Source organism: Zalophus californianus, chromosome 15 (assembly GCF_009762305.2).
Source record: "Zalophus californianus isolate mZalCal1 chromosome 15, mZalCal1.pri.v2, whole genome shotgun sequence".
NCBI classification, from domain to species: domain Eukaryota; kingdom Metazoa; phylum Chordata; class Mammalia; order Carnivora; family Otariidae; genus Zalophus; species Zalophus californianus.
Window position 1 is genome coordinate 80566051 of NC_045609.1, and position 25759 is coordinate 80591809.

The 25759-nt window shown below is 48.3% G+C and overlaps 1 protein-coding gene across 2 annotated transcripts in view; it reads right to left on the reverse strand.

Moving 5' to 3' along the window:
* CPXM2 (carboxypeptidase X, M14 family member 2) overlaps positions 1–25759 on the reverse strand; it is a 148628-nt gene that overhangs the window by 116141 nt on the left and 6728 nt on the right. Inside the window, exon 2 of one of the 2 annotated variants that reach the window (XM_027596158.2) lies at positions 20228–20326. The exons of the other annotated variant lie outside the window; for it this stretch is intronic. Within the exon in view, the coding sequence (XP_027451959.1) occupies positions 20228–20326 (99 nt within the window). The remainder of the gene's footprint in view (positions 1–20227; positions 20327–25759) is intronic. 2 annotated transcript variants of the gene reach the window in all.

A 25759-nucleotide genomic window follows, 5' to 3' on the forward strand; every position in this document is an offset into this window, starting at 1 on the left:
AATTGACCAAGTATCTGGTGACTGAGCAAAGACATTTCTTACGTGCTTACTCAGAAATCCATGCTGCCTGCCTCCACCAGCCATGCCTAGTCATGGAACCTGTTCATGCTGACCCAGCAGCAGCCACACCTGCCCCTCCGCAGCTCGGCCCCTGGGCCCAGGCTGTGAGCGAGCAGGAGCCCGAGCCCCCACGAGGTCCCACTGTGGCCTCAGGATGGACGGCACCTCCTCTCCGTGCTGCCTGCCTCCCTGGGCCATATCCCTCCGGCCTCTCAGACCCCAGTGGTCACTGGTAGGCATGAGGCCCTGGTCCAGATTCAGGGCAAGGACTGAGGGTCAGGCTCACTTCCTATACTCTCTGGGAGGTTAGATTCCAAAAGGTCCTTCACCCTGCCACTCAGCCCTGGCCCTGACCCCAGGCTTGGGGCTCCCTCAGCTGGAGATGCTACCCACCGTCCGCAGTTCTTACCCCCCTCCTCGTCACCTAGCCCCAGCCTGCGCTGCTTCAGACACATCAGCATCCTCAGGAACAACCCACATTTCCTGGACCCCAACACCAAAATGGCTGGCCAGTGGTTCTGCTGGACAATTCCCTGTGTCCTGGGAATGGCCTCTGCATCTCAATTTGGCTAGCTACTCCAGCTTTGGTTTCAGACCCCAACCGGGAACAAGGCACTGGTCTGTCCCTCCCATGTCCTGGTGCTCCGTTCAGAAGCTCGGTATTCTCACATAAGCAAACATCAGAAATGCAAAAAGGATTCACTGCCATTTCAATGAAATTCTTTCACAGCTGTATCAAACATGTTCCCATCCCCTGGTCCCTCCTTCTGAGCAAAAAACACAGCAAGTGGTGAACTCCAGGTACCTCATTGAGCTAACACATTCTATTACTCATTTCACTCATTTAGATAGATAGGCAAACTGACAGACGGACCACACAAATACATATTATTTACTAGTTAAATAAGGAAGAATAATTGCTACCCAAAGCATTTCTTCCATTTTGGAAAAGGGAATATCTCATATGCACATGAATATTATAATTCAAAAAGGAACTACGTGGGTGCGCCAGGGTGGCTCAGTCAGTTAAGCATATGCCTTTGGCTCAGGTCATGATCCCCAGGTCCTGGGATGGAGCCCCGTGGCGGGGGGGGGGGGGGGGGGGGGGGGGGGGAGGAGGGGAGGGACTCCATCCCAGGAGAGCCCCTCCCTGCTCAGCAGGGAATCTGCTTCTCCCTCTCCCTCTACCCTTCCCCTCCCCGCCTCGTGCTGGCTCTCTTGTGCGTGCATGCTCTGTCTCTCTCTCTCTCAAATAAATTAATAAAATCTTAAAAAAAAAGGAACTACCTGAATAAAATTGCATATTCACCAAAACTACTCATATTGTTAAGTGGAAGCTCCACACATCCTCTCACCAGCATACACAAGGGGTGAAAAAGAAAGTGCCCCTAAGTGGGGTGTTTGTCGATTGCACATCTAATATCAACCCAAAAGCTCGATGCCTACCCTCCCAAGGGCTCAACCATCATGCACACGAAGCAAATATGGAGTCCCACCAAGCCAGCACCACCATCTGACAAATGTCCACTCTTGCCCACTCCTGGGATGATGTGACAGCATAGGCCAGAAAAGCCACTCCTTCGGTCCACAGCACAGCTGATGATGTCTTTGGTGAGCAGACCAGATACACACACACACACACACACACACACACACACACACACACACACTCAGCCTGCAAGCAAATGCCGGCTTCCCTGAATCCTAATAAGGATTTTTTTTTTTCCTTATCAGAAAGATACACTATCTTCAGAGAATTTGGTTTTGTTTGGAAGCCTTGTCTGTTGTCCATGCCATTGCTAAAGACACTAGAGACAGACACTGGGAAAGGCCACGGCAAAGTTGCTGACACACGAAGGTCAGTGAGGCATCTCTGGTTGTTGTTAGAAACCAACCTTAAGCAGGAATGGGGGTTGCTGGGGACACAGCAGGAAGCTCCCAGGAGGGACCAAGGCAGGGACACAGGACAAGTGCAGGGTAGAGCCCCAAGAGCCCTCATCACCCAAGCAGCAGAAACCACGAGCCGTGTTCCTCCAGGGGATGGGACAGACCCCGCCAGCACTTCCGGTCACACCACCCCTCCCGAGGGGCCACACCCAGCTTCATACCGCTCGTTCCAGGGAGGGCCTGCCCCCTGCATGGCCAGTCTGCCCACCAAAGTCAGGTGCTGTCAGCAGGGGGCAGATGCCGGTCTCCGGTTCCCACCTGCGCACGTGGGAGGGGTGGAGGGGCATCTGGAGCTGCCTGCACAGCCCTGCAGGCCGGTCCCTCCCTGCACCACCCTGCCCCACCCTGCACCGCCCTGCACCGCCCTGCACCGCCCTGCACCTCCTGGTGCGATGGCTTCTCCAGCTGTCCACCCTCACCACCCAGCCCCAGGTCCCCCTCTTCTCCACCCCTCCCCTTCTGGATTTTGCCTTCTGCACTCTGGTTTCTGTCCCCAGGCACGGCGCCCACGGCTTCATCCACACAATGACAGATGCCATCTACAGCAGCAGGTGAGGTTTCAACTCAGGACCCCTCCCGTGAGCATCTTCAGAGACTGGACCATTCCACAACCTTCCATATGTGAGGCCTGCTTGGCAGCAGAAGCCCGGCCGGCTGTGGATGCGAATATCATCACTGACGTGTCCCCACCATCCTCCCCAGCCCACTGCTGAAGAAGCTCTCCGAGGCTGCAGTGACTTTCTCCTCCCCCTCGGCATGCTGTCCCCGTGATGAGACAGCAGAAGGCTCACCGAGGACAAAGCAGAAGCTGGTACCCTACACCCCCCCCACCATGTGGTGGTACGTGTGACATTCCTCAGGCACCCCTGACTGCCCTAAAGGAAAAACAAACAGTTAACTGATGGAGATTACAGCCTTGCAGGACAGGAGTCTCCCTCAGTTGATAAATGTCCTAGTGCTTAACAAGGAAGAAGCTTTCTTATCAATAGCCTCACTTCCAGAGACCCATAACTCCGTTCCTGAAGCCCTAACATCACCCTCCCATCCATAAAATTCAGGGAGGCTGAGGCGGAAGGAAAGGTAAATAACATGGAATTTCTTCTAACTCTAAAGCCCACTGACAAGGACATGTGATAGGAGGAATGTAACATTCCTCCAGGAAACTCCCAACCGTCTTCATATTAGTGCCTCATTAGAGGGGGAAACAGCCTTGGCTTGACAATAACCAGGTCTCCAGTATCCTGAGAGTCTTTAGCATATGACAATCCTTTTGGACACCCCCTTTTTCCTCACCTCCCCAACTCCTGAGTATATAATCAGCCACCCCTCACAACCCTGGGGCAGCAGCTCTTTCTGCCCATGGGGTCTGTCCCTGTGCTTTAATAAATCACCATTCTGCACCAAAGACACCTCAAGAATTCTTTCTTGGTCGTCGGCTCCGGACTCCACCCCTGAACCCCACCTATATTCCAAAATTGCATCATTTGCACACTCAGATGGCAGAAGTCCCAGGATGGGTCATGGAGACAAAGCACTATTGCTGTCTTCACCCGTGAAATTCCCCTCCATCTCCCACCCCCACGGGACGTTCTCCTTCCTTCGGGTTCATCCACTCCCTTCCTGCCACGACGTGTCTGTTTCACATGGGCTTCGCCTGATTCCCATGACCATCAGCACAACGTAGCTCAACACACATTTAGAGCATCCCCATCCTCAGGGCGTGGTGCCACTCGGCCGAGACTATACGCTACACCAGCTGGGAGTTCCCTGCCTCCCCAGAATCACATTTACAACTTTTTTTTTTTAAGATTTTATTTATTTATTTGACAGACCCGGCGAGAGAAGGAACACGAGCAGGGGCAGAGGGAGAGGGAGAAGCAGACTTCCCGCCGAGCAGGGAGCCCGATGCGGGGCTCGATCCCAGGACCCTGGGATCATGACCTGAGCCGAAGGCAGACGCTTAACTGACTGAGCCACCCAAGCACCCCCACAACTTTTTTTTTAATTAATAAAATGTTGAAACATAAAGCAATTTAGCACAAACTCTCTATCCTACATGCCTTGATGCAAGGATCGACGAGGCAAAAATCCCAGGTCAAACCATGTTATTCTGGACAAAAAGTTCCTAGGTCTATCTTAATGTTTTACACTGAAAGTGTTACACAGGGATCTCCACATTTAGAAAAATGAAGGGTTTTCCTATACTGAAGGACGGGACAATGAAGCACAGGACAAAAAGCTTTTGATTTGGGGCGCCTGGGTGGCTCAGTCATTAAGCGTCTGCCTTCGGCTCAGGTCATGATCCCAGGGTCCTGGGATCGAGCCCCGCATCGGGCTCCCTGCTCGGCGGGAAGCCTGCTTCTCCCTCTCCCACTCCCCCTGCTTGTGTTCCCTCTCTCGCTGTGTCTCTCTCCATCAAATAAATAAAATCTTTTTTTTAAAAAAAAGCTTTTGATTTAGAGATTCTTAAGTAAATTCAAAATATAGAGTACTGCAATGTCCATATTAAATACTTAACTCTGAAGAATTTCAGTATATTTCCTCCTGATTCATTTTTCCCCTCTTCTTTCTACCCTGGGAACATCATCCTCAAGACTTTTGGCAGGTCTAGTCAAGGTCCACAATGAGCAAAATGAGCTGCCCCTCCACCTTGGTTGCACCCGCAAAGCGGAACAATACTGCATTGGAAGGAAATCCACAGAGGACAATTAAGAAACCACTGCCAAGCACACTCAGCCGCTCAGGAGAAAGGTGTGGGTAGGAAATCAAAAACATACAGAACAGTCTGGAGGCCTCAGACCTAGCTGGGCGAGGCGTGTGCCCCATGTTGCTATAGCCCTAAAGTCCCTCTCAGGTCCCCCACCCTGCAGAGGCCTACAGAGGGGCACGGGGACCATTCCTCCCTCCGGCTGCACTCCAAGCTATCAAAGACCAAAAAGTCACACAAAGATAAAGGATCCGGAAATGGCAGGCTGTACCACATCTGGCCACCAGGCTCCACGACCTCGGGCCAAAGCTCCAGACCGCCTCCCACTCCTTGAGGTGACATCTGCAGGACTCCTGTGACTCATCTGGGCCCTGGTTTTGGACACCACAGGGAACTGCTGCTAACATAACCCCAGGGGCAGAAAGCAGCCAAACAAAATCCACAGAATGAATCAGCCTCCACATCTTCAAAACCAGAACTCGAGGAGGGCAGAGAAGGTCAGAGAGAGACAAACCATCAGCCCAGCTCTAGTCCCTGGCTTGTCCAACTTCTGGAGAGGGTCAAGACAGTGATCCTCAGACCAACACGAGACTTCTCACTGGCGACCTATGCTCCCCAGGGCTCCACAAAAACAAACCGGAACCTAGAATCCGCTACCAATCAATGGAACCTAGAATCCGCTACCAATCAACCGTCCAGGTAACTAGGGGCATTTTCAGAGCTACAATACTTAGAAAATGTACCCCCTCCCACCAGAACCAGAGACTCTTGCTGAGAGAACTTCTGGAATAAGGAGCCAGAGACACAGAGACCCGCAGATACACACACAGCAGATGGGAAGAGCAGATCACTCCATACAGTAATTTCCCCTAAAAGAAGCCCAGAGAACTCCCCAACTAAAGCGCTCCGGCAATGCAAGGTTAGAACAAGAAGTCAGAATTCCTTTGGTTTTAAATTCTCAGAGAGACATCCTGCCCTGTCGGAGGAGCTGTTGACCACAGTACCAACCCCCACGTGGAGGGCTCATCTGCATCCTTCCGAACACTTCACAGAGGGGCCAGGGGTGCTGCCCCAATTAGCAAGTAAAACGGAGAAGAAACAAGTGCTTTGAAGCTCAATTTATAAATGTCCAAAGTCAGAAGTCAAAAGGCCAGAAGCCGGAACTGAAATATGCTTGTATTACAACCAAGCCTGTGAGGCTGATGAAGCAGATCACTGCCAGGCTGACAGGGTGCTGAGAGTCCCCCGAGAAGCTCCGCCCCCAACCCTCCCGGCTCACAGCCAGCCGGGCTGCGCTGAAGCCGTGGGCCAGGGACTCCAGAGGGACCCCACAGCAGCCAGAGAGCCCCCCACAGCACTGTTCCCTGCTCCTCCTACAAAACAAACCCACAAAAACATCCTGTATCATCAAATCAAGTTTTTGTTGTTTCTAAAAGGAAAAAGATCAATGCTCAGAAGCAGGTGGGAAAGGAGAAGATGAAAATGGGTGGGAGAAAGAAGACTTCAGGAGGATGTTAGAGAAAAGAGATGTGTCATAACCAGAAGGAAAGAGGGTGACAGTCATCAAAGATGACTCCACGTGGCTCCTAAAGGCAGCACACGACTCTATGAGAAGGCCCTGTGCCGAGCGGGCACCATCCACCATCCACCAGGCCTGGGCCCTGTTCTACCTCCCCCCACTGACAAGCACACGCGCACACATGTACGCTCCATTCAGTCTTCCCCGAGCTTAAATTTTCTGTGCTGTGGCCACTTCCCAAAACGGCTGTGAGGACCATGCACGATGCCCTGGCCTCCCAGTGGAGGACCCAGTGGCCAGAGTTACAGGGCAAGGTCCAAATGCAGGGTGTAAGTTAGAATTCTGGGTTTGGAGCACCAACCCCAACATCCCACCCCCAAAACCCCAATCCATCCGGGGGCAGCAGTCATGAGAGACAAGTCACGAAAGGTATTTTTAAAAGGCTGATGATTTGCAGAACAATGGGGCTAATACGCAGGCAACCACCATGAGCCCGATGCTCTGAAGGCATTTTGTGATTTCATCTCCCCAAGCACCGTGAGAGAAGGGCGTCATCATCCCCATTTTACACGTACACAAACTAAGACTGGAGGAGGCTTACACAGAGTTAAATAGCTAAATGCGCAGGTTAAAATTTGAAGATCAGGTAGGCCATAAACGCCCAGGGACAGCTGGTACGCCACCTGCTTGACTTGAAAATGCAAAGAGCATAAGGCAAATGCAAGTTTCGTGGTGGTGTTTGGGGTCACACCAGAGAAAGGCAGTGGGGCCGGGACAGGCGTCACCGGCTGGCCAAGGGGAGCTCAGCGTCCCAGGCCATCAGGCCTGCTGTGATCGTCGGCTGGAAGCAGAGCAAAGAGTTCTCCAAGACCTCGAGAGTGCTGGCAGGGACAAGTGCACAGATGCACTGTCGTCAGAAATCGCATAGCTCTGACTTATGACATTCTATCCTTCACCTTTCCTAACATGACATTCCCTTTGATGGATGAGAGCGTGGAGAGAGCTTCCTGCTGCGCTGGAGGATGGGTCTACAGTGGCTCTTTGCAGGTCTCAGACATGCCCAGCTTCCCAGAGGGGCACGGCGCCCCCACCCAAGGTCTTGGGGAAAGGAGTTAATGTCAGCCTTATCCAGCCACCCTTGGAAAGCACCTCCCTCACCGCAGGACTCCCTCACCCTGACTCAACATCAGAATCAGAATCTCTTGGGGAACTTCAAAAACACTGCTGTCCAGAGCCCTCCCCAGAGACTCTGATGGACAGGACTGCAGAGGGGCCCTGGTCTCTAAGGCTCCCAGGTGATCTTCTGAGACCCTCAGAATCTGGCTGGTGTCTCTTCCCTTAAAGCTAGAGAGGCTCAGAGTTCCCCTTACGCAGGTCCTGTGGATGAGGCAAAGGAAATCCTCGGGGAGCGGTATCCGAGGGCTGAAAACCCTGCACAAACCGCGCCCAGAGCACCTGCATCACAGAGGCTCTGACTTCTGATTGGTGGCTGCTCACTTGAAAAGCCTCCAAGACCTCCTCCCCGACATCCACCCCTCTCATCCTACCCACCCCTGGCTAACAAAGGTACAAAGCATCCTGTTCTCCTCACAGGGGAGCAACTATGAGTGCCCATCATTGAATCCCCAAAGCCATCAATATTCCCCAAGTAAATGAATGGACGTGTATTATGATCCAACAGAACTGATAATCATTAGCTTGCACACTGTTTTGTTCTTTCTATATTGCTTATCAGGCCAAAAAGGGAGGAATTATTGTTTCAAAATAGCATTTCTCAAACCTCAATCACCTGCTTATTATCTTCGTGAATTTTTCCATATCCAAGTACCACCTGCACGCTTACTTCGTATTTTTATTTAAATCAAGAATTTTAATGGAAATAAGTGACTGCAAAAGGAAGCCTTTTTCTAGAAGACAACATAGGAAAATGTCTTCATGATCTTGCAGTAGGCGAAAAACATTTAAACATGCAACAAAAAGCACTAAAGGAAAATACTGACGATTTGTCTGTATTAAATTTAAGAACATCTGTTATTCAAAAGATAGCATTACTAGAGTTCAAAGATAAGCCTGGAAGTGCAAGAAGATATTGCTGTGCAAACATCTGACAAAGGACTCACATCCACAGTATTTTTAAGAAAGGCAAACATACAAGGGTGGCTCAGTCAGTTAAGTGTCTGCCTTCAGCTCAGGTCATGATCCCAGGGTCCCGGGATCGAGTCCCGCATCGGGCTCCCTGCTTAGCAGGGAGCCTGCTTCTCCCTCCTCTGCCTGCCGCTCCCCCTGCTTGTGCGCTCTCTCTCTCCCTCTCTGACAAATAAATAAATAAAATCTTAAAAAAAAAAAAGAAAGGCAAACATACAAAAAAACCCTCCTATAAATCAATAAGAAAAACAATGAGCAAAAGATCTGAGCAGGCATACATGAAAGAAGATATTCTAATGGTGCGTGAGCATAAGCCATTTGTCTTCAGGAAAATGCCAATCAAGACCACAACAAAATGCCAGGACCCACATACCAGTATAAATACAATTAAAAAGACACATATCAAATGTTGTCAAGGAGGCGAAGCAACAATACTGGTAGAGAAGTGTTAACGGGACAACCGATCCAGAAAGCTCTCTAGGGGAATTTACTAAAGGTATAAATTTGCAGGCCCTGTGACACAGCAACTCTACCAAGGTGCAGATACCCAACAGAAACTCACTCAAACATACACCAAGAGATTTATATGCAAGAATGATCCCAGAAGCACAATTTGTGATAGCCAAAAACTGAAAACAACCCAAATGTCCATTAATATGAGAATGAATAAGTAAACTGTGGTACAGCCATGCCACAGAATACTATAAATCCATGAAAACACACGAATCATAACTATACACAATAACATGGAGAAATCTCATAAACATACTATTAAGTGACTGCAATCAGACACAATGTATGATTCCATGAATATTAAGTTTAAAAACAGGCAAAAGTAATCTCTAATGGTGATTATCCTTGAGAGGGAACAGGGCTAGTGACTAACTGCGGTGAGAGGGAGGCCTCATGGTCTGGTCATCAATTTATGATCTAAATGTTAGTTAAAATAGTGCATTTACATTACATGTGACATGGTGCATATGACAATCCAATGTGTTATGCTCTGAAGATTTCTAGACTTTTCCGTGTGTGTTATACTTTAATAATAATAGTAATAATAAAAAGACTTTCCTTTTCCTGACCTCTATATCATGCTAGTATCAACTAAGTCTATTTGTCCAATTCGGAAAGAGGAAAAGAGAATTATGCTGAGTGAAAAAACCCAGTCTCAAAAGTTATATACCATATGGTTTACTTCATCTAACATTCTTGAAAACACAAAATTATAGAGATGAAGAGCAGCCTAGCGGTTGCCAGGAATTAGGGACTGTGGGAGGGGGTATGTGGCTAGAAAGGGATGTTACAAGGAAGCCCCACAGTGAAGAGACAGCCCTGTATCTCTCTGTGATGGTATTCCCATGAAATGGCAGATGTGGTACAAGCATGTAGGACCAATGCACATACACACACACACACACACACACACACACACACACACACACACAGATAATGGGTGGAATCTGAATATGCTCCATAAATTTTGCTATTATACCACAGTTACGCAAAATGTCAGCACCAGGGGAGGCAGAGTGAAGGGTGCACGGGACCCATTTGTTTGCAACTTCCTGTGGATCTCTAATTATTTCAAAATAAAGGCTTGTTTTTGTTTTTTTTTTTTTAAAGACCCCTTAAAAAAACTCTCTCACAACATGTTCCAGGTTATTTAACGTATCTCAAAAAATCACCAGTTGTACAGAAGTATCACAGACTTTGGGGAATTCTAGTTTAAGCTTTTGCAACATCTCCCAAACACATCCTAAAAACCTACAAAGACTCCTATAAAGAAAGATTCTCAACCATGCTTCAACCTAGTGCCAGATGTGCAAGAATATTCCCCACAGCTGAATCAGATATTGACAGCTGGAGAAAAAAAAAAATGGAGGTGACCAGAGGAGGGACAGAAAACCCTTCATCCCCCTGCGTGCCTCCATTTTGAAGTCCAAGGTCTGCAGCAACGAGAAAACTGAAAATTGGACACCATCTCCAAAGCTCAGATCTAGCTTTCTGAGGTGGCCAGGTGTTCACCTCTCCTCCCCGACCCCCATCAGCTTTCCACAACTGTTTGGATCGGAAACTCTCAGAAAACAACAGGAAGGAGGGACAATTGTCACACAGAAGGACAGTGTGGGGCAAAGACAAGAACACTGACGACAGCATAGGAAGATAATTATAGTTCCCCCATGTATCCCATCAGAAAAGAGGATCTAAGAACTGCAGCCAGGGAAGAAATCAGCACCTCGGGGAAGCAAAAATATGTAGAAGATAAAGAGCTGCTTGAAACTGAAAACTGTACTGAGCGTTTGCATGCCTACTGGGTCAACATCTGTAGATCTGAGAAAGGGCTGCAACTGCCCCCCAGTGGAGGAAATATGGCTGCATTTTGCCTCACTGAAAGAAGAGTAAAGAACAAATCACTGATATGCCATCTATGAAGGACAAAATTCCACAAAAAAAGAACATGAGATATTATCACCCGAAAGACTCCAAGCAATAAAGTACCTTTAAAAGTGATTTAATGTAATAACGAGGAAAATATTTTTCCTAAAATTGTTCACCCTAACTATAGAAAAATTATTTAAAATAAGGCCAGGGGCTCCTGGGGGGCTCAGTCAGTTAAGCATCTAACTCTTGATTTCAGCTTAGGGGTCGTAGGATCTAGCCCCACGTCAGGCTTCACACTCAGCAGGGAGTCTGCTTGAGATTCTCCCCCCTCTCCCTCTCTCTCTCCCTCTCTCTAAAATAAATAAATAAATCTTTAAAAGAAAAAAGGTCAAATATTAAAAAAACTACAAACCCAAAGGCAGAATTAAACCCTATGGAAAGATCCATTATTTTTAACCTGGGATCTTTGCCAATGAAGTAAAGAAAAATAAGTAAAAAGTTTAAGAAATGGAAAGAAAAAAAAAACAAAATTGCCACTATTTAGCATATATTATGATTTTGTACCCAAACCCAAGTAAATATATAAATAATTGTTTTTAATAAGAGTTTAGCAATGTTGCTGGATATAAATCAGCATAAAAAAAATCAACTGTCCTCCTGTATACTGGCAATAAAGAGTTAGAAAACTGAATTTAAAAAGCATCACAAAATAGCAAATATCTAAGAATAAATCTAGTAAAGATGGGCAAGATCCATTTATTGGGAGATATTTAAAAAGACTTAACAAGTGAGGAGATATACCATGTTCATGGATTAGAAGACTTAATGTTATAAATATGTTAATTCTCCCCAAGTTGATTTATGGAATCTATGAAACGGTCATCAAAATTCCAAAAGTTTTCAGTAAGGTATTTGATGAACCTGACTGGGTGGTGTAAATATATGTGTGTGCACGCACACTTTTAAAGAAGAACTAGGTCCTGCTCTATTGGATATCATGATGTGTTATAACGCTATAGTAGTTAAGAGAGTAAGGTATTTCATGTATGGGTAGAAAAATGAATTAATGATAAAGAATAGCAAGACTGAAAACAAAGCCATATATATATATGGACTCCGAATCCCCAAAAGACAAAGGTAGCACGGCAAAACAACAGGGAAACAAGGAAAAAATAAAATTGAATCCTAACTTCATATCATAAATAAACAAAATCCATCCCGAGTATTTGAAGACCTAACTGTGCAAAATAAAAAAGGAAAGAGAGCTTTAGAAGACAGTATAAAATATCTTTATGACTTTGGAGTAAGAAGGGATTTCTTAAACAAGTCGCAAATAGTAGCAACCAAAAAGAAAAAGAGAAAGATATATTTGGCTACATTATAATCAGGAACTTCTGTTCATTAAGACCCGACAAGAATGAAAAGGAAAAAATAGAGAACATATTTGCTACCAACATTATAAAATCAAAATTCAAACTCAGAGTGGATAAATCTATAAGGAAGAAAATAGAATGGAAATGTCACCAGAAAAGATATTCAAATGACAAATAAATCTATGAGAAGATGCTGAACCTCATTAATAATTAGGAAATGCAAAAGAAATCACAGTGAGTCACCACCGTACACCTGCCAGATTGGCAAAATACTAAAGTCTGATCATACAACAATTATTCAGAACGCGAAGCCTGGAGCCCACACAATGCTGACAGGAAGTCAGAACGGCGTGCCCACCTCCCCCCCACGGATGGAAACAATTGAGCATTTGTTCAACGGTGAAGCTAAACGCAGCCATTCCACATCTAAATGTATATATACTTGGAGAAACTTAAGCCCATGGGCGTTATGATGTATGCAGGAGTTTGTCATGGCGGCATTTTTCATAAAATACAGAAACTGGAAATAAGTCAAACACCCATCAGCACTGAAATGTATAAAAAAAAAACCTGTTGTATAGTCCCATGACGGAATCCTAGCCAGTGATGAAAACGAAGGAACTAAACAAATATAGAATGTTAATAGAAGATTATAAGATACGTATGACTGAATATACACAGCATAATTCCATTTATATAAATTTCAAAATCAGGCCAAACTAGCTTATTTAGAGATAAAATCGTAAGTGGTAAAGCTATGAAGAACATCTGTTAAAACTGGGGTAGAGTTCACCTCCCAAGTGGAAGGCATAAAGCTGGGACAGAGAAGCTTGACAGGCTCTACTTCTTGGCTCCGGTGATGGTGACACAGGGACTGGTTTTATAAAATATTTGCTAAAAAAAATATATTATCATTATGTAATTTTTCTATGTTTGCTTTATTTCAAAACAACAGTAGGAAATATCCCACATGAAGCAGTAAGAGCGAAATATTACGCAAAAAATCACATCAGCGATGTGCTAACAAATTTGTAAAGATTTCAGAATGCATACTGAAAGGACAAAAAAAAGAACAAATAGTAGCAGCAATTTTTTTTTTTTGTTAGTGGGGGGTACTACAAAAGAGACACAAAAAAATCCTTATAAAACTTAAACTACTCTTACCATATGATCCAGTAATTGTGCTCCCTGGTATTTGCCCAAATGAGTTGAAAACATGGCCACAAAAAAACCTGCCCATGAATATTTATGGCAGCTTTATTCATAATTGCCAAAAGCTGGAAGCAACCAAGATGTCCTTGCATGAATGAGTGGATAAACAAATGTATGCAGTAGAGCCAGACAATGGAATATTATTCAGTGATAAAAAGAAATGAGCTGTCGAGCCATGAAAAGGCATGGAGGAAATTTAAGTGCATATGACTAAGCAAAAGAAATGAGAAAGCTAGATGCTATATGATTCCAACCACATGAGATTGTGGAAAAGGCAAAACTCTGAAGACAGTAAAAAGATCAGTGGTTACCAGAGGATCAGGGAAGGGAAACAGAAATAAGTAGACAGAGCACCGGGGATTTCTAGGGCAGTGGAATCATTCTGGATGGTACTGTAATGGTAGCTGCGTCTCATTTTATACATTTGTCAAAACCCATAGAATGTACAACAAAAACCGTGAACTCTCCTACAAACCATGGACTTCAGTTACAAAGAACATATCAAAATTCCCATCACTTGTAACAAAGGTATCACAGGAATGCAAGATGTTAATAATAAGGGAACCCAGAGGAGGAGCGGAGATATAGAGGAACTCTCTGTATTCTGCCTTTATTTTTTTTCTAAATCCAAAACCTAAAACGTCTCTAAAATAAATAAATTAGCTGACAAATTAACAAAACGTAAGTACATAAATTGCAAAAGGAAAATGTATCAACAGAGTGACGATGTCTTCAAAATAAACCTTATCAAAATTAACTAAACGAATAGAAAATCTGATAATCAATAACCACGAAAGAAAGTAGATCTGTCAAAGAACTTTTTCAATGGAAAATGCCTAGTTCCAATGAATTTACAGTCTTGTTCTTTCGAGCTTTCAAGGCATAGATCATTCTGTGTTCCTGCACTGTAACAGGCCTTAAAAAAAATGAGTCAAGTGCCCAAATGAATGACTGATACAAAGCTCCCGCAATGGAACCTGTTGGTCGAGTCACTGTTGTAAGTGCTTTATTCAAGCTACCTTATTAAATACTTATCCCAATCTTACGGGTATGTCCAATTATTACCGCCATTTTGTATTTGAGAAAACTGAGGCACAAAGAGATTAAATAACACGCTCAAGACCATACAGCTAGTCAACAGTGGACTGGGCTTTGAGCTCAGTATGGTTCCAGAGTTCTTAACTACCCTACACTGCAATGTATAAACAGAGATCCTGTCCTTCACACATAAGGAGTGCTCATAAAACAATACAGACACAAGGAGAAAATGGGCAAAAGACTGTAAAAAGTTGTCATAAACCTTTCGAGAGAGCAGTGTGATAACTCCATGCAATTCCTCCTCCAGGAAGCATGAACTCAAGGCGTGAGCGAGTGAAAACAAAGACAGAAGGAGTGTAGAAATGTTCACAACCTGGGAAGAACTGTCAGTTAAGACTCCATCATAAAATGGAAAACCACTTCACATCATGCCATAAGAGCATATGATGACCTAGGAACGTAACAGTAGCACATTAAGCGAGAGTAGAAGGTTACAAAACAAGACTAGTTCAGTTTTGTAGAAAGCGTGTGTGTCATCTACACACATACCTGTAATTTTGTTCCTGATGCATGCAAGTGCGCACACACACGCGCGCGCGCGCACACCCACACACACACGGAGAGACAAGATTGGAGAGAGAGACTCCAAATGTTGACTGTGATTATCCCTGGAAGATAAGACTACGAATTTGTTTTATTCCCTTCTTTGTGTTTTTTTTTTTTTAAGGAGTTTATTTATTTATTTGAGAGACAGAGACAGAGAAAGAAAGCACAAGCAGGGTGGGCAGCAGGGAGAGGGAGAAGCAGACTCCCTGCTGAGCAGGGAGCCCTATGCAGGACTCAATCCCAGGACCCCGGGATCATGACCTGAGCTGAAGGCAGACACTTCACCAACTGAGCCACCCTGGCGCCCCATCCCTTCTTTGTTTTTATACATTCTCCACTTTTTCTACAAGGTGCATCCATTACTTTCATAGTCAAAATGTTTCGTAAGCCAGGAAAGAAATCTATTTTAGAACAGCTTCCACTCTGAGTTAAGTTTCTAATTTTTTTTTTTTAAGTTTTAGGGTATGACATGGCAAATTTGGTTTTCTGCTAACTCCATCCTGAGTCAGCAATATGGAAGTCAAGAAGAAGATCTCATCACAGAAGGGCTGAGAAGATGGGAAGAAGACAGGCAGACTGTCACAGGAACAAAGTCCCAAGAGCAACAAGAAGCATATTTCTACTCTGTAAGAGGACTCATGTGACCTTGGTCAACCAGAACCAGGGGAGGCAGAAGTGAGGGGTCAGCTGGGTGACAGACATGAGCGGAGCCTGTGGGCGCTCCCAAACACATCAGAACTCTGGCTCCAGACCCCTTGTCTGGGACATATCTCTATGCCGGCACCTCCACCATGGCCCAGGTTCCAAACCAAAGCTTCTACAGCCTGTGCCCAGGCTCGCCACACTGCCCACATGGCATTAACAGAACTCAGCTTACACTCGCGGGCAGCAGTGAGCCCGGGACCCCTAATCGAACCCAGTGAAAGCCCTGCCACAAAACCACTGGAAGAACAAAATAAATCTCTCCCCACTGCAAAGGCAGGCCAGAAAATCCTCACAAGACACATTTCATGTCAGAGACTGAAGAATAACTTTCTAGGCATGTTTGAGATACAGTGGAAAGTGGGGGAGCCAGACAGGTATGGAGGAGCCCATGGTGTCCCACCTGCCCACATTCATCAGGCTTCCCAAGCAAGGTGGGTCCACGAGGGATGTGACCCTGTCCCAATTCTGGCCCCTCGCCTCCCCTCTCACTTCCAAAGGGTCTGAAATACCCCTGGAGGAGATGTGACCGTGTATCATAGCGTCTGCCAGGTCAGCCAGGACTCACTCCCATGCCCTCAGCCACTGTGCCAGATGTCTGGGGAAGACCAGAGCTGAGCCCCCGAGAAGCACCCAGCCATGCAACACCGGGAAAAGGCTCACAACAAGGGCTTGGATGAAAACCCAAACTGTCTCTGCTATAGTGAAAAACTCTCCAACTCTCCAGTGTCACACACACACACACACATACACACACACACACACACACACACACACACACACACGCAGTGGGTCAATCCCCAAGCATGATACCAAATCTCACCCAGCCCAGGCCCAAGGGAGCTCCGGTTCACCAACATGCATCACTTTGGGAAAAAAATTCTACTTCCACGATGGTGGGAAATCATGTTCCTTTCCTACAGATCCAAGAGCATTTCCTGTGGAGGCGAGCCCTGCTGTTCTGGGTCATAAAGAAGCCACTTGAACATACATGAAATACCTGCTCTAGAGCCCAGAACACTAGTTGCAGCACAGGGCAGGTGCTCAGTAAACAAGTTTGCTATTCTTATTGAGTGCTACTCCAAGGCTGGGTGCTACTCCAAGGCTGGGTGCTACTCCAAGGCTGGGTGTATCCTGAGAACAATCAGGGGGACCAAGCTCTTGAGTACTCATATCCTCCCAGAGGAGAGGAGCTGCCCATAGGAATCACCAGGATGTGAGACCGGAACGGACCGGGACCCTGAGGAGGAGGTGTAGGAAAATGAAAGAGAGGTGATCAGGGCAGTCTTCCCGGAGGCAGCATTTGCAGAAAAGTGAAGTTCTGCGGCAGGGGTTGACAAGCCTCAGTGCCTGGGACGGCCAGACCCAGGCCACCACCTGTGTCTGTATGGCCCAAGAGGTAAGAATAGTGTTGTACTTTTTTAATGGTTACATTTTAAATGGTTATTTACGTAATGACATAATAACCTCAATTTTGCTTCTTGACCAATAAACCATATATTTATGATCTGATCCTTTAAAAATGCCTGCCAAGCCCTCTAACTGAGGCACAAAAAAACCCAGATGGCAAGTAAAAGCCATCGCTAATGTTCGCTGAGAGCTTGCTGTGGACTGTGTGTGCTGTACCCTTCGGACACTATTGAATCTTCAAGATAACCCTCTAAAGGGATCTCTTCCCCACTCTTGCAGAGGAGGAAACTGAGTCACGGAGAACTGAGGAACTTGTCCAGAGTTGCACAGACAGTGAGAGTAGAGCCTGATCCAAAGCTGTCCTCTCAATCACCGAGATGCCTGTCCAGTTCCCTCTGGAGAAAACACGTGAGCCATGTGTTTCAGCACAGGACATGGTGTGAGAAAAGCCCATCTGCCTGTGGGGAAAAGGAGGAAGGGGCCAGAAATGAGAAGCCAATAGAAACAAGCAAATTCTCTCAAGCCCTCAGCTCAGAATGGGCACCTTGGCACTCCACCTTACTCCACCAGACGCAGCAAGGCATGGGCCGGCCCAAAGTCAAGGGGCACTCCCACCTTTTAAGAAGGAACTGAAAAGTCACATGGCAAAGGGCTGGACGCAAGGAGAGGTGAAGAACTAGAGCAATAATTCAACCAGCTGTGCCAATTATTTTAGGACAATATCCAAGATGCATTTTGGACACCTGCCCGAGCGGACGCTGCTCCTCAGCCCGTGTACGTGTTCTCTCCGAGAGTCGCATCTGAGGCAAACTCACGATGTCATCTGCTCACAAAACGGGGGGTGGGGGGGGGTAATATCTGTACCACCCACCACCTTGAAAATGAAGCGGGTCACATCTCCATCTGCCACCTTGCACACAATATAGGTGAGGTCCGTTCCACCTGCTACCTTGCACATGATGTAGGTGGCATGTGTTTAACCCACCACCTGACCCCTTCATTCTGCCACCTCTCCAGCAAGGCCCCCCAAGGGACACCTGAGCAGAGACAGAAAAGGCTGAGCACAGGGTCCTGAGAGTGCCCGGCTAGCTCTCTGAGGCCCATTCCACCCCACACCGTCCCCCAGGCGCCCGTCTGACCCGAGGCCAGCATCCCTAACTGCTGTGTTCCCTGCCTCCATGGCCACCGTCCTCTCTCCCTTCCATACTGCATATCACAGCCCCCCACAGCGTCTCTCCCTCCCGCGTCATGCCCAGTTCCTCAATCTTGTTTTAACAGAAGAGCAAGGTAAAGAAGTTTCATAAACCAGAGTCACTTGTCATACACTCAGTGCATCAGAGCCACAGCGACTGCTCTAGAGACCAGGGACCCCAGCCCATCAGACAGAGCTCTGACGCCAAGGCCAGGGAAGCGACTCTGTGCGTGTGTGCGTGGGCGTGCGCGTGCGTGTGTGTGTGTGTGTAAAGAAATAGGCCCTGAAAACTCTTTTTGAAAATGCCTTCCCAGATCTTAATAACTTCCAAATCTGGTAATGCATAACTAAAATAATTCGAACCAACCCTTGTTCTTCAGCTAAAAAAAAAAAAAAAAAAACCTAGACAAATTATTTTTTAAATGTTTAAAGCACTTAAAAATTAACAAGATAGTTAAGGGACTCCGAGGCCCAAGTAGGATGGGAGCAAGAGCCCAGAGAGTAGAGGCCAGCACTGGGAGCCGCCTTGCCCTGCGGCATCTGAGATCCTGAAGGAACAGCTGGTGTTCAGATCAGCCTGCTGGGACAAGGGAACGGAAGTCATGCCCAAGGCCAACCCCAGGTGGGAGTCTTATTACCACCCATCTCGCTGAGAGCCCAAAGGTCACCAGGGTTCACCAGGGTGAATGAGCAGAGGCACAGCCCCGCATCACACGTGTCCTCAACAACCCCCCTTCCCCACCCAAAACACTGGGTCCTCCCGATGGCCGTGGGTACCCTACAGAACTGCCGCGTTAAGATGGAACAGGATGCTCATTTGTGAAGTGATTGCAGAAGGTCCCTGTTGCTGAATTTGTGTTTTTATTTAAGGATACACTGTTACTCACACCTATGATGGCTTTGGTGGCGAGTTTCTGGTTAGAAACACAGCCCCCAACCACTGCCTAAGGGAACATGCCATTCCCTTTCCAACAATCGACGCTGTGACATGGTGTACAGGCTCACATAGCAGCTGACCACGGACCCCGCCTCTGTAAAGGCAAATTTGTGAAATGCTGTGTTTATTTAAGCCATTGTACTGCTGAGCAGAAAGCCTAGAGCCAGAAAATCTGGGTTCAAATCCCTGTTTTGCCACTTAGAGGCTGCAGAGCCACAGGCAAACGGCACGTACTACCAAGTCTGGTCTTCCTTATCTATAAAATATGGATAATGGTGACGATGACACCACAGAGAGGCATGGGGAGATACCAAACGGGAGGCCCAGGGCCCGGCCTTAAGCTATGGAGAGCTGAAGCATTTGGGAAACTATTAGCATTAGCTGAAGTATGAGCTTATAATAGAGACACAATAATTGTAATGCTGGTAGCCAATCATAGTAAGAGCTACTGCAAATGGGCCAGATTTGGCCCAGGAGTCTAGAAGTAATGGCTTCCACCGTCCTAAGGTAAGTAATTAAAAGACTAATATTTTTACAGGGGAGTAAGACCCCAAGACTAGCATCACGGGGCTTGTAAATAGAAGACTTGCTCTCTGACTCCAGAGGCCCCAGCGTCTGGTTGGGAGATAAGAAATGCACACGCAATGTACATGAGCAGCTGTGAGGCCCCACAAGAAAGGAAATGAGATTGTTGTGGGGTTGGAGGCGGGGAAGCGGAAGGGGCCGGGAAGGCAACCCAGGGCTCGGGAGATTCAGAAATGACTTCAGCTGAGCCAATGGGGAAAAGGTCGCTGTGGATTACTGTGCACTGTAGGGGAGAGGGCAGCTCGGAAAGTTTGCACCCCCAAAGGATAAAGGCAAAGGAGAGGCCAGAGAGGCCGGCAGCCGCCCCAGGCAGCCCCAGGGGGATCTGCAGCTGGTATCTGCTCCAGGGGCCTCCACCCTCCTTGGGCCGGTGAGGGAACCAGCAGGAGGTTCTCTGCAGAGCCTCACTCACCCTTGCTGACATCGCCACGGGCCACGGGAACGCTGTGATCATCATTGGCAGCCTTCTCAGAGCTCTTGGTTCTCACGCCTTTTCTGTTGCTATTTTTACCTAAAAAGAAGGATAGAGAGAAATGCCTCTAGTTCCACATATGCCAGAGCTCTCCCAGGATGGTGAGAGCTCAACCATCTTCTGCAAAGCAATGTCTGCCCCCTCTGCATCCCCTGTGTCCGGTTGATGGCACCTTGGACTCTGAGGTGCTTGCTGGAGGTTATAGGAGATGCAGCTTGTGACTGTGAACACCCAGGGAAATAAACATTCCTTCAGAGAGGGAGACAAACCTAAGAGACTCTTCACCGTAGGAAACAAACTGAGGAGGTCGAGAAAGGGGAGGTGGGGGGGGATGGGGTAACTGGGTGATGGGCGTTAAGGACGGCACGTGACGTAATGAGCACTGGGTGTTATATGCAACTGATGAATTACTGAACTCTCCTCTGAAACTAATAATACATGATGTTAATTAATTGAAATTAAGTAAAATTAGAATAAATTTTAAAAAAGAAAGAAAGAAATACTCTTCACAAAGACAACGTATACTTGTCGGTCACCACTATTCTAAGACTGCAAAAGTACCTTGTGGTAGTACTTTGACCTGCTCTGGGGCCCAGAGAGTGACACCACACCTAATTGATAAAACGGAGCTGGAACTCCAGACTTCTGACCCCAGAGCTAGCGTTTCCCACCATGCTGGGCTCCTCCTTCCAATTCTCTCCAAAGGCCCCGGCTGGGTACCTGGGGGTGGGGGTGGGGGGCGATGCTCCCACCAATTGGAGAGATCCTTACCAGGTTCCAGGAAGGCTACCTGCTCATGCCCCTGGCCCCTTCAGCTTCCTCTCACACTGAGCTCCCTCTCTACTCCTGAAAACACCAGCCTCTTTGCAGCCTGCAGCTCATGTGCTGTTCCCTCCTCCTGGAGCACCCTTCCATTCATCTCTGTCTAATTGACTCCTGCTAATTTTGCAAATCTCAGCTCTGGCATCTCCTCTTTTGGCTCTCCTGAACTCCCCACCTAAATCAACGCCTCCTTTTGTGGGCTCTGATAGCACCTGTCTTAGGTCGAGCTGCCTTTAAGCAGAGCTTGATGTAGAGGTTCAGTTGGACAGGATATATTGGGGGAGGGCTCTAAAGGGAAAGGGGAGGGAGCAGGATGGGGCAGAGGAAGGAGCTAAGTAAGGCTGTCCCCCCCTCTCAGCCAGAGGCTGACTCAGCCTGAGCCCATGAGGACCTCTGCAGTGGGAACTACACACAGCATTGTCCCCACCTTGAGACCAGAAGCCACCTTTTCTACTGCTGGTTAGCCTCTGGCCACAGATGGACCGACTGGGGCATGAGAACCAGGCTTCCGGGGGCAATGCTCCGGAGAAAGGATCAGCTATGAGCCATCACAGTCAAGACCCCAGCGGCTGGGATAGGGGTGTGCACCTGCAGGAAAAGGGCCCCTACTGCAGATGCACACACCTGTGCTGTGCAGACTCATCACATGCACGTAACACAGGCTGGCGTGTTCGTGAGGGCAGGGACTGTGTCTCATTTTGCTTACTGCTCTGTCTCTGGAGGCTGGTGCAGAATGAGCTGTGATGAATGAGTGAATGAACGTACTAATGAGTCACTGAATGACAAACACAAAAATAAGAGGAGGGGTTAGGAGAGGGACACTTAGCTTGGACTTTACAAAGCAAGTTGAAATACCAAAAACATTTAGTGGACTGTGTGCCAATTAATGAATCATTTCAGTCTGTTCTACGGTCTTCCCCCCCACCACCACCAAAAAAAGATACTTATCAAGAAAAGCTTTAATCTTCAAAAAATTCAAAGGCCACGTGGGGTCCAGCCAAGAGTAATGCTCTCTCCATCATCTTCTGGGGCGATGCCTGCTGGGAGTATCATTCAGTTTTCAGGTCAGTGTCCCCCTCAGGTCCAGAAAGTCAAAACACCAGAATGTTCAGAAAGGCCAGAGGAAGAGAGCTGACATCAGGAGCACCTGACATCAGCCCGGTGTCACCTCAGCATCGGTCCCACTTCTGTGGGTCGGAATGTCATGGCCGGTGACCTCCAAAGACGGCCCCTTCTGAAAGGGCCTGACTAGGGGTCTGTAAAGACCTTGATTGCTCAGAAAAACTGGTGCCATCACTTTGAAGAATGTGGAGTCTGATTTGGCAGAAAGATAAGATGTTAAGGGGGAATAAAGTTTTACAAAGTATGTGAGGAAAAAGCCAAAGTTCTGGAAAAGAATGTTCCATCCCAACCCTCCCCAGAAGTCGGCCATTGGTTGCAAGCCTTCTGTCTCCCAGGGCAACCTCTCTGGGGCCTCCCTCACAACACAGGAGAAGAGTCAAAGAGCATGGCCCAGTGACACCCTCAGCCTCACCGCCCCCCCACCGCCCCATGTGCCGGATCCACACCCGTGATGCACACGCTCCCACACAGCTCTGGGCAGCCGACAAAGCCCCAGATGCAGATGCAGGGCAGATGTTAAAGCTCTGAGAGTCTGACTCCCCAGGGGACCGGCAGTGGGGAACAGAATCCCCCGAGGGGGAGGCAAAGAAGCAGAGACCACAGGCGGGGCCCTTCCACCTCCTCCAGGGGGCACCCTTCCAGTTCATCACGGGCCTCTGGATCTGGTCCCAGCCACAGCCCGGACCACGGGTGTGTCCTCAGGTGACCCACGTCACCTCTCGAGGAGCCGTTCCCTCATCAACAAGACAAGCACCTGCTCCCGTGGAAGCTATGGGGAAGAAACAAACAATACATGCCAAGCGCCTCAGGCCGTGTTGGGCCTGCAGCAACCACCCAACAGAAGACAGCGGCTGGCCTTCCGTCCCGGATTCGTCATCAAGCCCCCGTGGGGCACAAAGCGCCATCCCAGCCGCTGAAGAATCATGGCTCACCCGCGGAGCCTGATTCACAGTCTTCAAGGCGGCACCTTCACAGGGATGACGACACTGGACCTCGGCAAGTTCCCACTGAGGGCAGGAAGCTTGCAATGAACATGACTTTACAGACAGGGACACTGGGGTACAGAGGGGGGAAGAGACCCACCCAGGGGTCGGCCACAGAGCCAGGAGGCGGGACAGCGGACTCCAGGGAGAGGCCCTGCCCAGGCCTGTCCTCTCTCTTGCCGCAAGAAAGGCAGCTCACGGTCGGCAGGGATGAAAGACGAGCGTGCAGTGCAAGAAGTGTGCAGAGAAAGGAATCAACAACTCCATCTGGGCCGCGTGACAAAAACGAATTCCTTAAAAGTAGCAAGCGAGGTGCCGACGCGGGCCACATGTTCTATTCTGGGCGATGGTGATAAACATCATGCTTCTGGGTTGACAGGAAACTATTTTTTCCCCTCTCTGTACAAGGAGCTTACAGTAGCAACCCCCCCCACCCCAGAAACTGAAAAAATTCTTTGCTGCATATTTGCATTTTCCCCAGGAAATTCCAGCCCCACAGCATCTGCGCGCTCTCTCTCTCTCTCTCTCTCCCGTGAGGGAGTCGGCCCAGGGCCCTAGGCTCCTCTCCTGCTTAGCTAAGGAACCCGCTGGAGAGGAAAGGCCTCGCCCGAGGGGCACTGCCCGGGAATGCGGAGTCTCACAGGCCAGCCAGCAATCACGGCTTTCTTAAAGCACCGAGACACAGGAACGTCTGCAGAGAACCCTCTCGAGTGAGGGCCGGCACGACTACGCAGGTGTGGTTGGAAACACGTGCTCCGTGTGGCTGTTAGCAGGCCAAGGGCCCTGACGCAGGGAGGTATCCAGTTCTGAGAAAGGCAGGCTACCGGTCGAAACAGCAACCGGGGGAGCGGGTAGATCCTGAAAGGCAGGCTGAGTGGTTGAACGAGATGCTTGCTCCGTTCATCGGTGACCTTGAAGGTCTGGGGTGGAGATGGGGGCACAAGGGCAGTGTTCTCAGTACTTTTTGACCAGGGCCAGGCCAAAATCAACCCATCAACCAATCAGTCTAAAGCCTTCCGCTCCCCGCTCGGCTGTGTCTTCCCTGGGAAACTAGGTGGCCATCCTCTGTTCCTCTGGGCCAGCCTTTTGTGTAGACTTGGGTCTCCCTCAGGGCCCCAGGGAGATGCTCTACGCAGCAGTGGACACCTTCCTGACCTGCAACCAAGTAAGAAGCCCTTTGCTTTTCTAGAGCCAGCACAGTTAAGAGCAGCAGGTGCAGACGCAAAGGGGCGCTGGGTAGGGCACCGCGGGCACGGGCCTGTCTCAGTCTGGCTTCCATCTGGAAAGAGCCCGAGATGCAGCCTTACTTAGGTGCAGACATGTTATCTGGAAAGGGACTTCATGAAGTTCAAGTAAATAAGTGGAAGGAGAAAGACCTGGAGAAGGAAACTCCAGTAACTCGGGCTGTGTGCAGAGCAGGACCCACTAGGACTCAGCCTGACTGGGGACTCTTGGGAAGAGGGTAGAAGGTGCCCCCGAACCGTGTCTCAGCGCAGGAGGCTGGAAGTTGACCCGTCACACCTCTGGAAGCATGGCTTTATCATCCTTGCCATGTCACGACGAGGAGGCCGAGCCTTGGAGAAGACACCCATGCCCGTGAGCAGCACAGCCAGATTCTGGTCCCAGCTCTCTCTGAACCCTGAACAAACTGCCAAACAACCACACGTGGTTTGCATGATCGAGCATTCCATAAAAATCTGGGACACTGGAGTCTTAAATTAACACTCTGGAGGTGTTTTGTGCCCCTCCAACCATTCTATGATGCCTGAATGAGTAGCCAACTGGATGCCAGCCCATTATGGACACCAGCCCTTCCCCCTGGCCAAGATACCCTAATTTCATGGGTCTCGTGATTGAAGAGTGGCAGCATGGTGGCAGGGACCTCAAAAGGCCACAGAGGGCAGAGCCAAGCCTGAGTACTCAGGCTCCCCGACCCCATTATGGATATTGAAAGAGAGACTCACCTCCACAAGCCCAGCTCCGGGGGCCCTGGCTACCCTTGTCCTGGCACTGACGGCACCATCTGCCATGAGATCTGACAGCCATGGACACCTGAGGCCCACAGAAAACATGATGGCCAGTTTTAAGAACCACAGCCTCCAGTCCAGCTTCCCCTAACACGGGAGTGTCTTCATGATCCACGCACAGACGCTGGCTTCTGGAACCATGGGCACAGGCTAGGGACTTGCCAGCATGAATAGTTGACTTTGGAAAGCATCTTGGAAAGAGAGGTGGTGTCTTAGAAAGCTGCTTGCCGATGCACATCAAGCAACCCTTTTTTGAAAGATTTTATTTATTTATTTGAAAGAGAGAGAGAGCACGAGCAGGGAAAGGGGCAGAAGGAGAAGCAGGCTCCCTGCTCAATGTGGGGCTCAATCCCAGGACCCCAGGATCATGACCTGAGCCAAAGGCAGACCCTTAACCAACTGAGCCACCCAGGCGCCCCTCAAGCAACCTTTTCTTATTAAATGTCCTTTCCCTCAGGTTTCTGTAGGGAGTTTATCTGGACAAACACTTTGGATTTAACTCCTCAAGCAAGCGTATA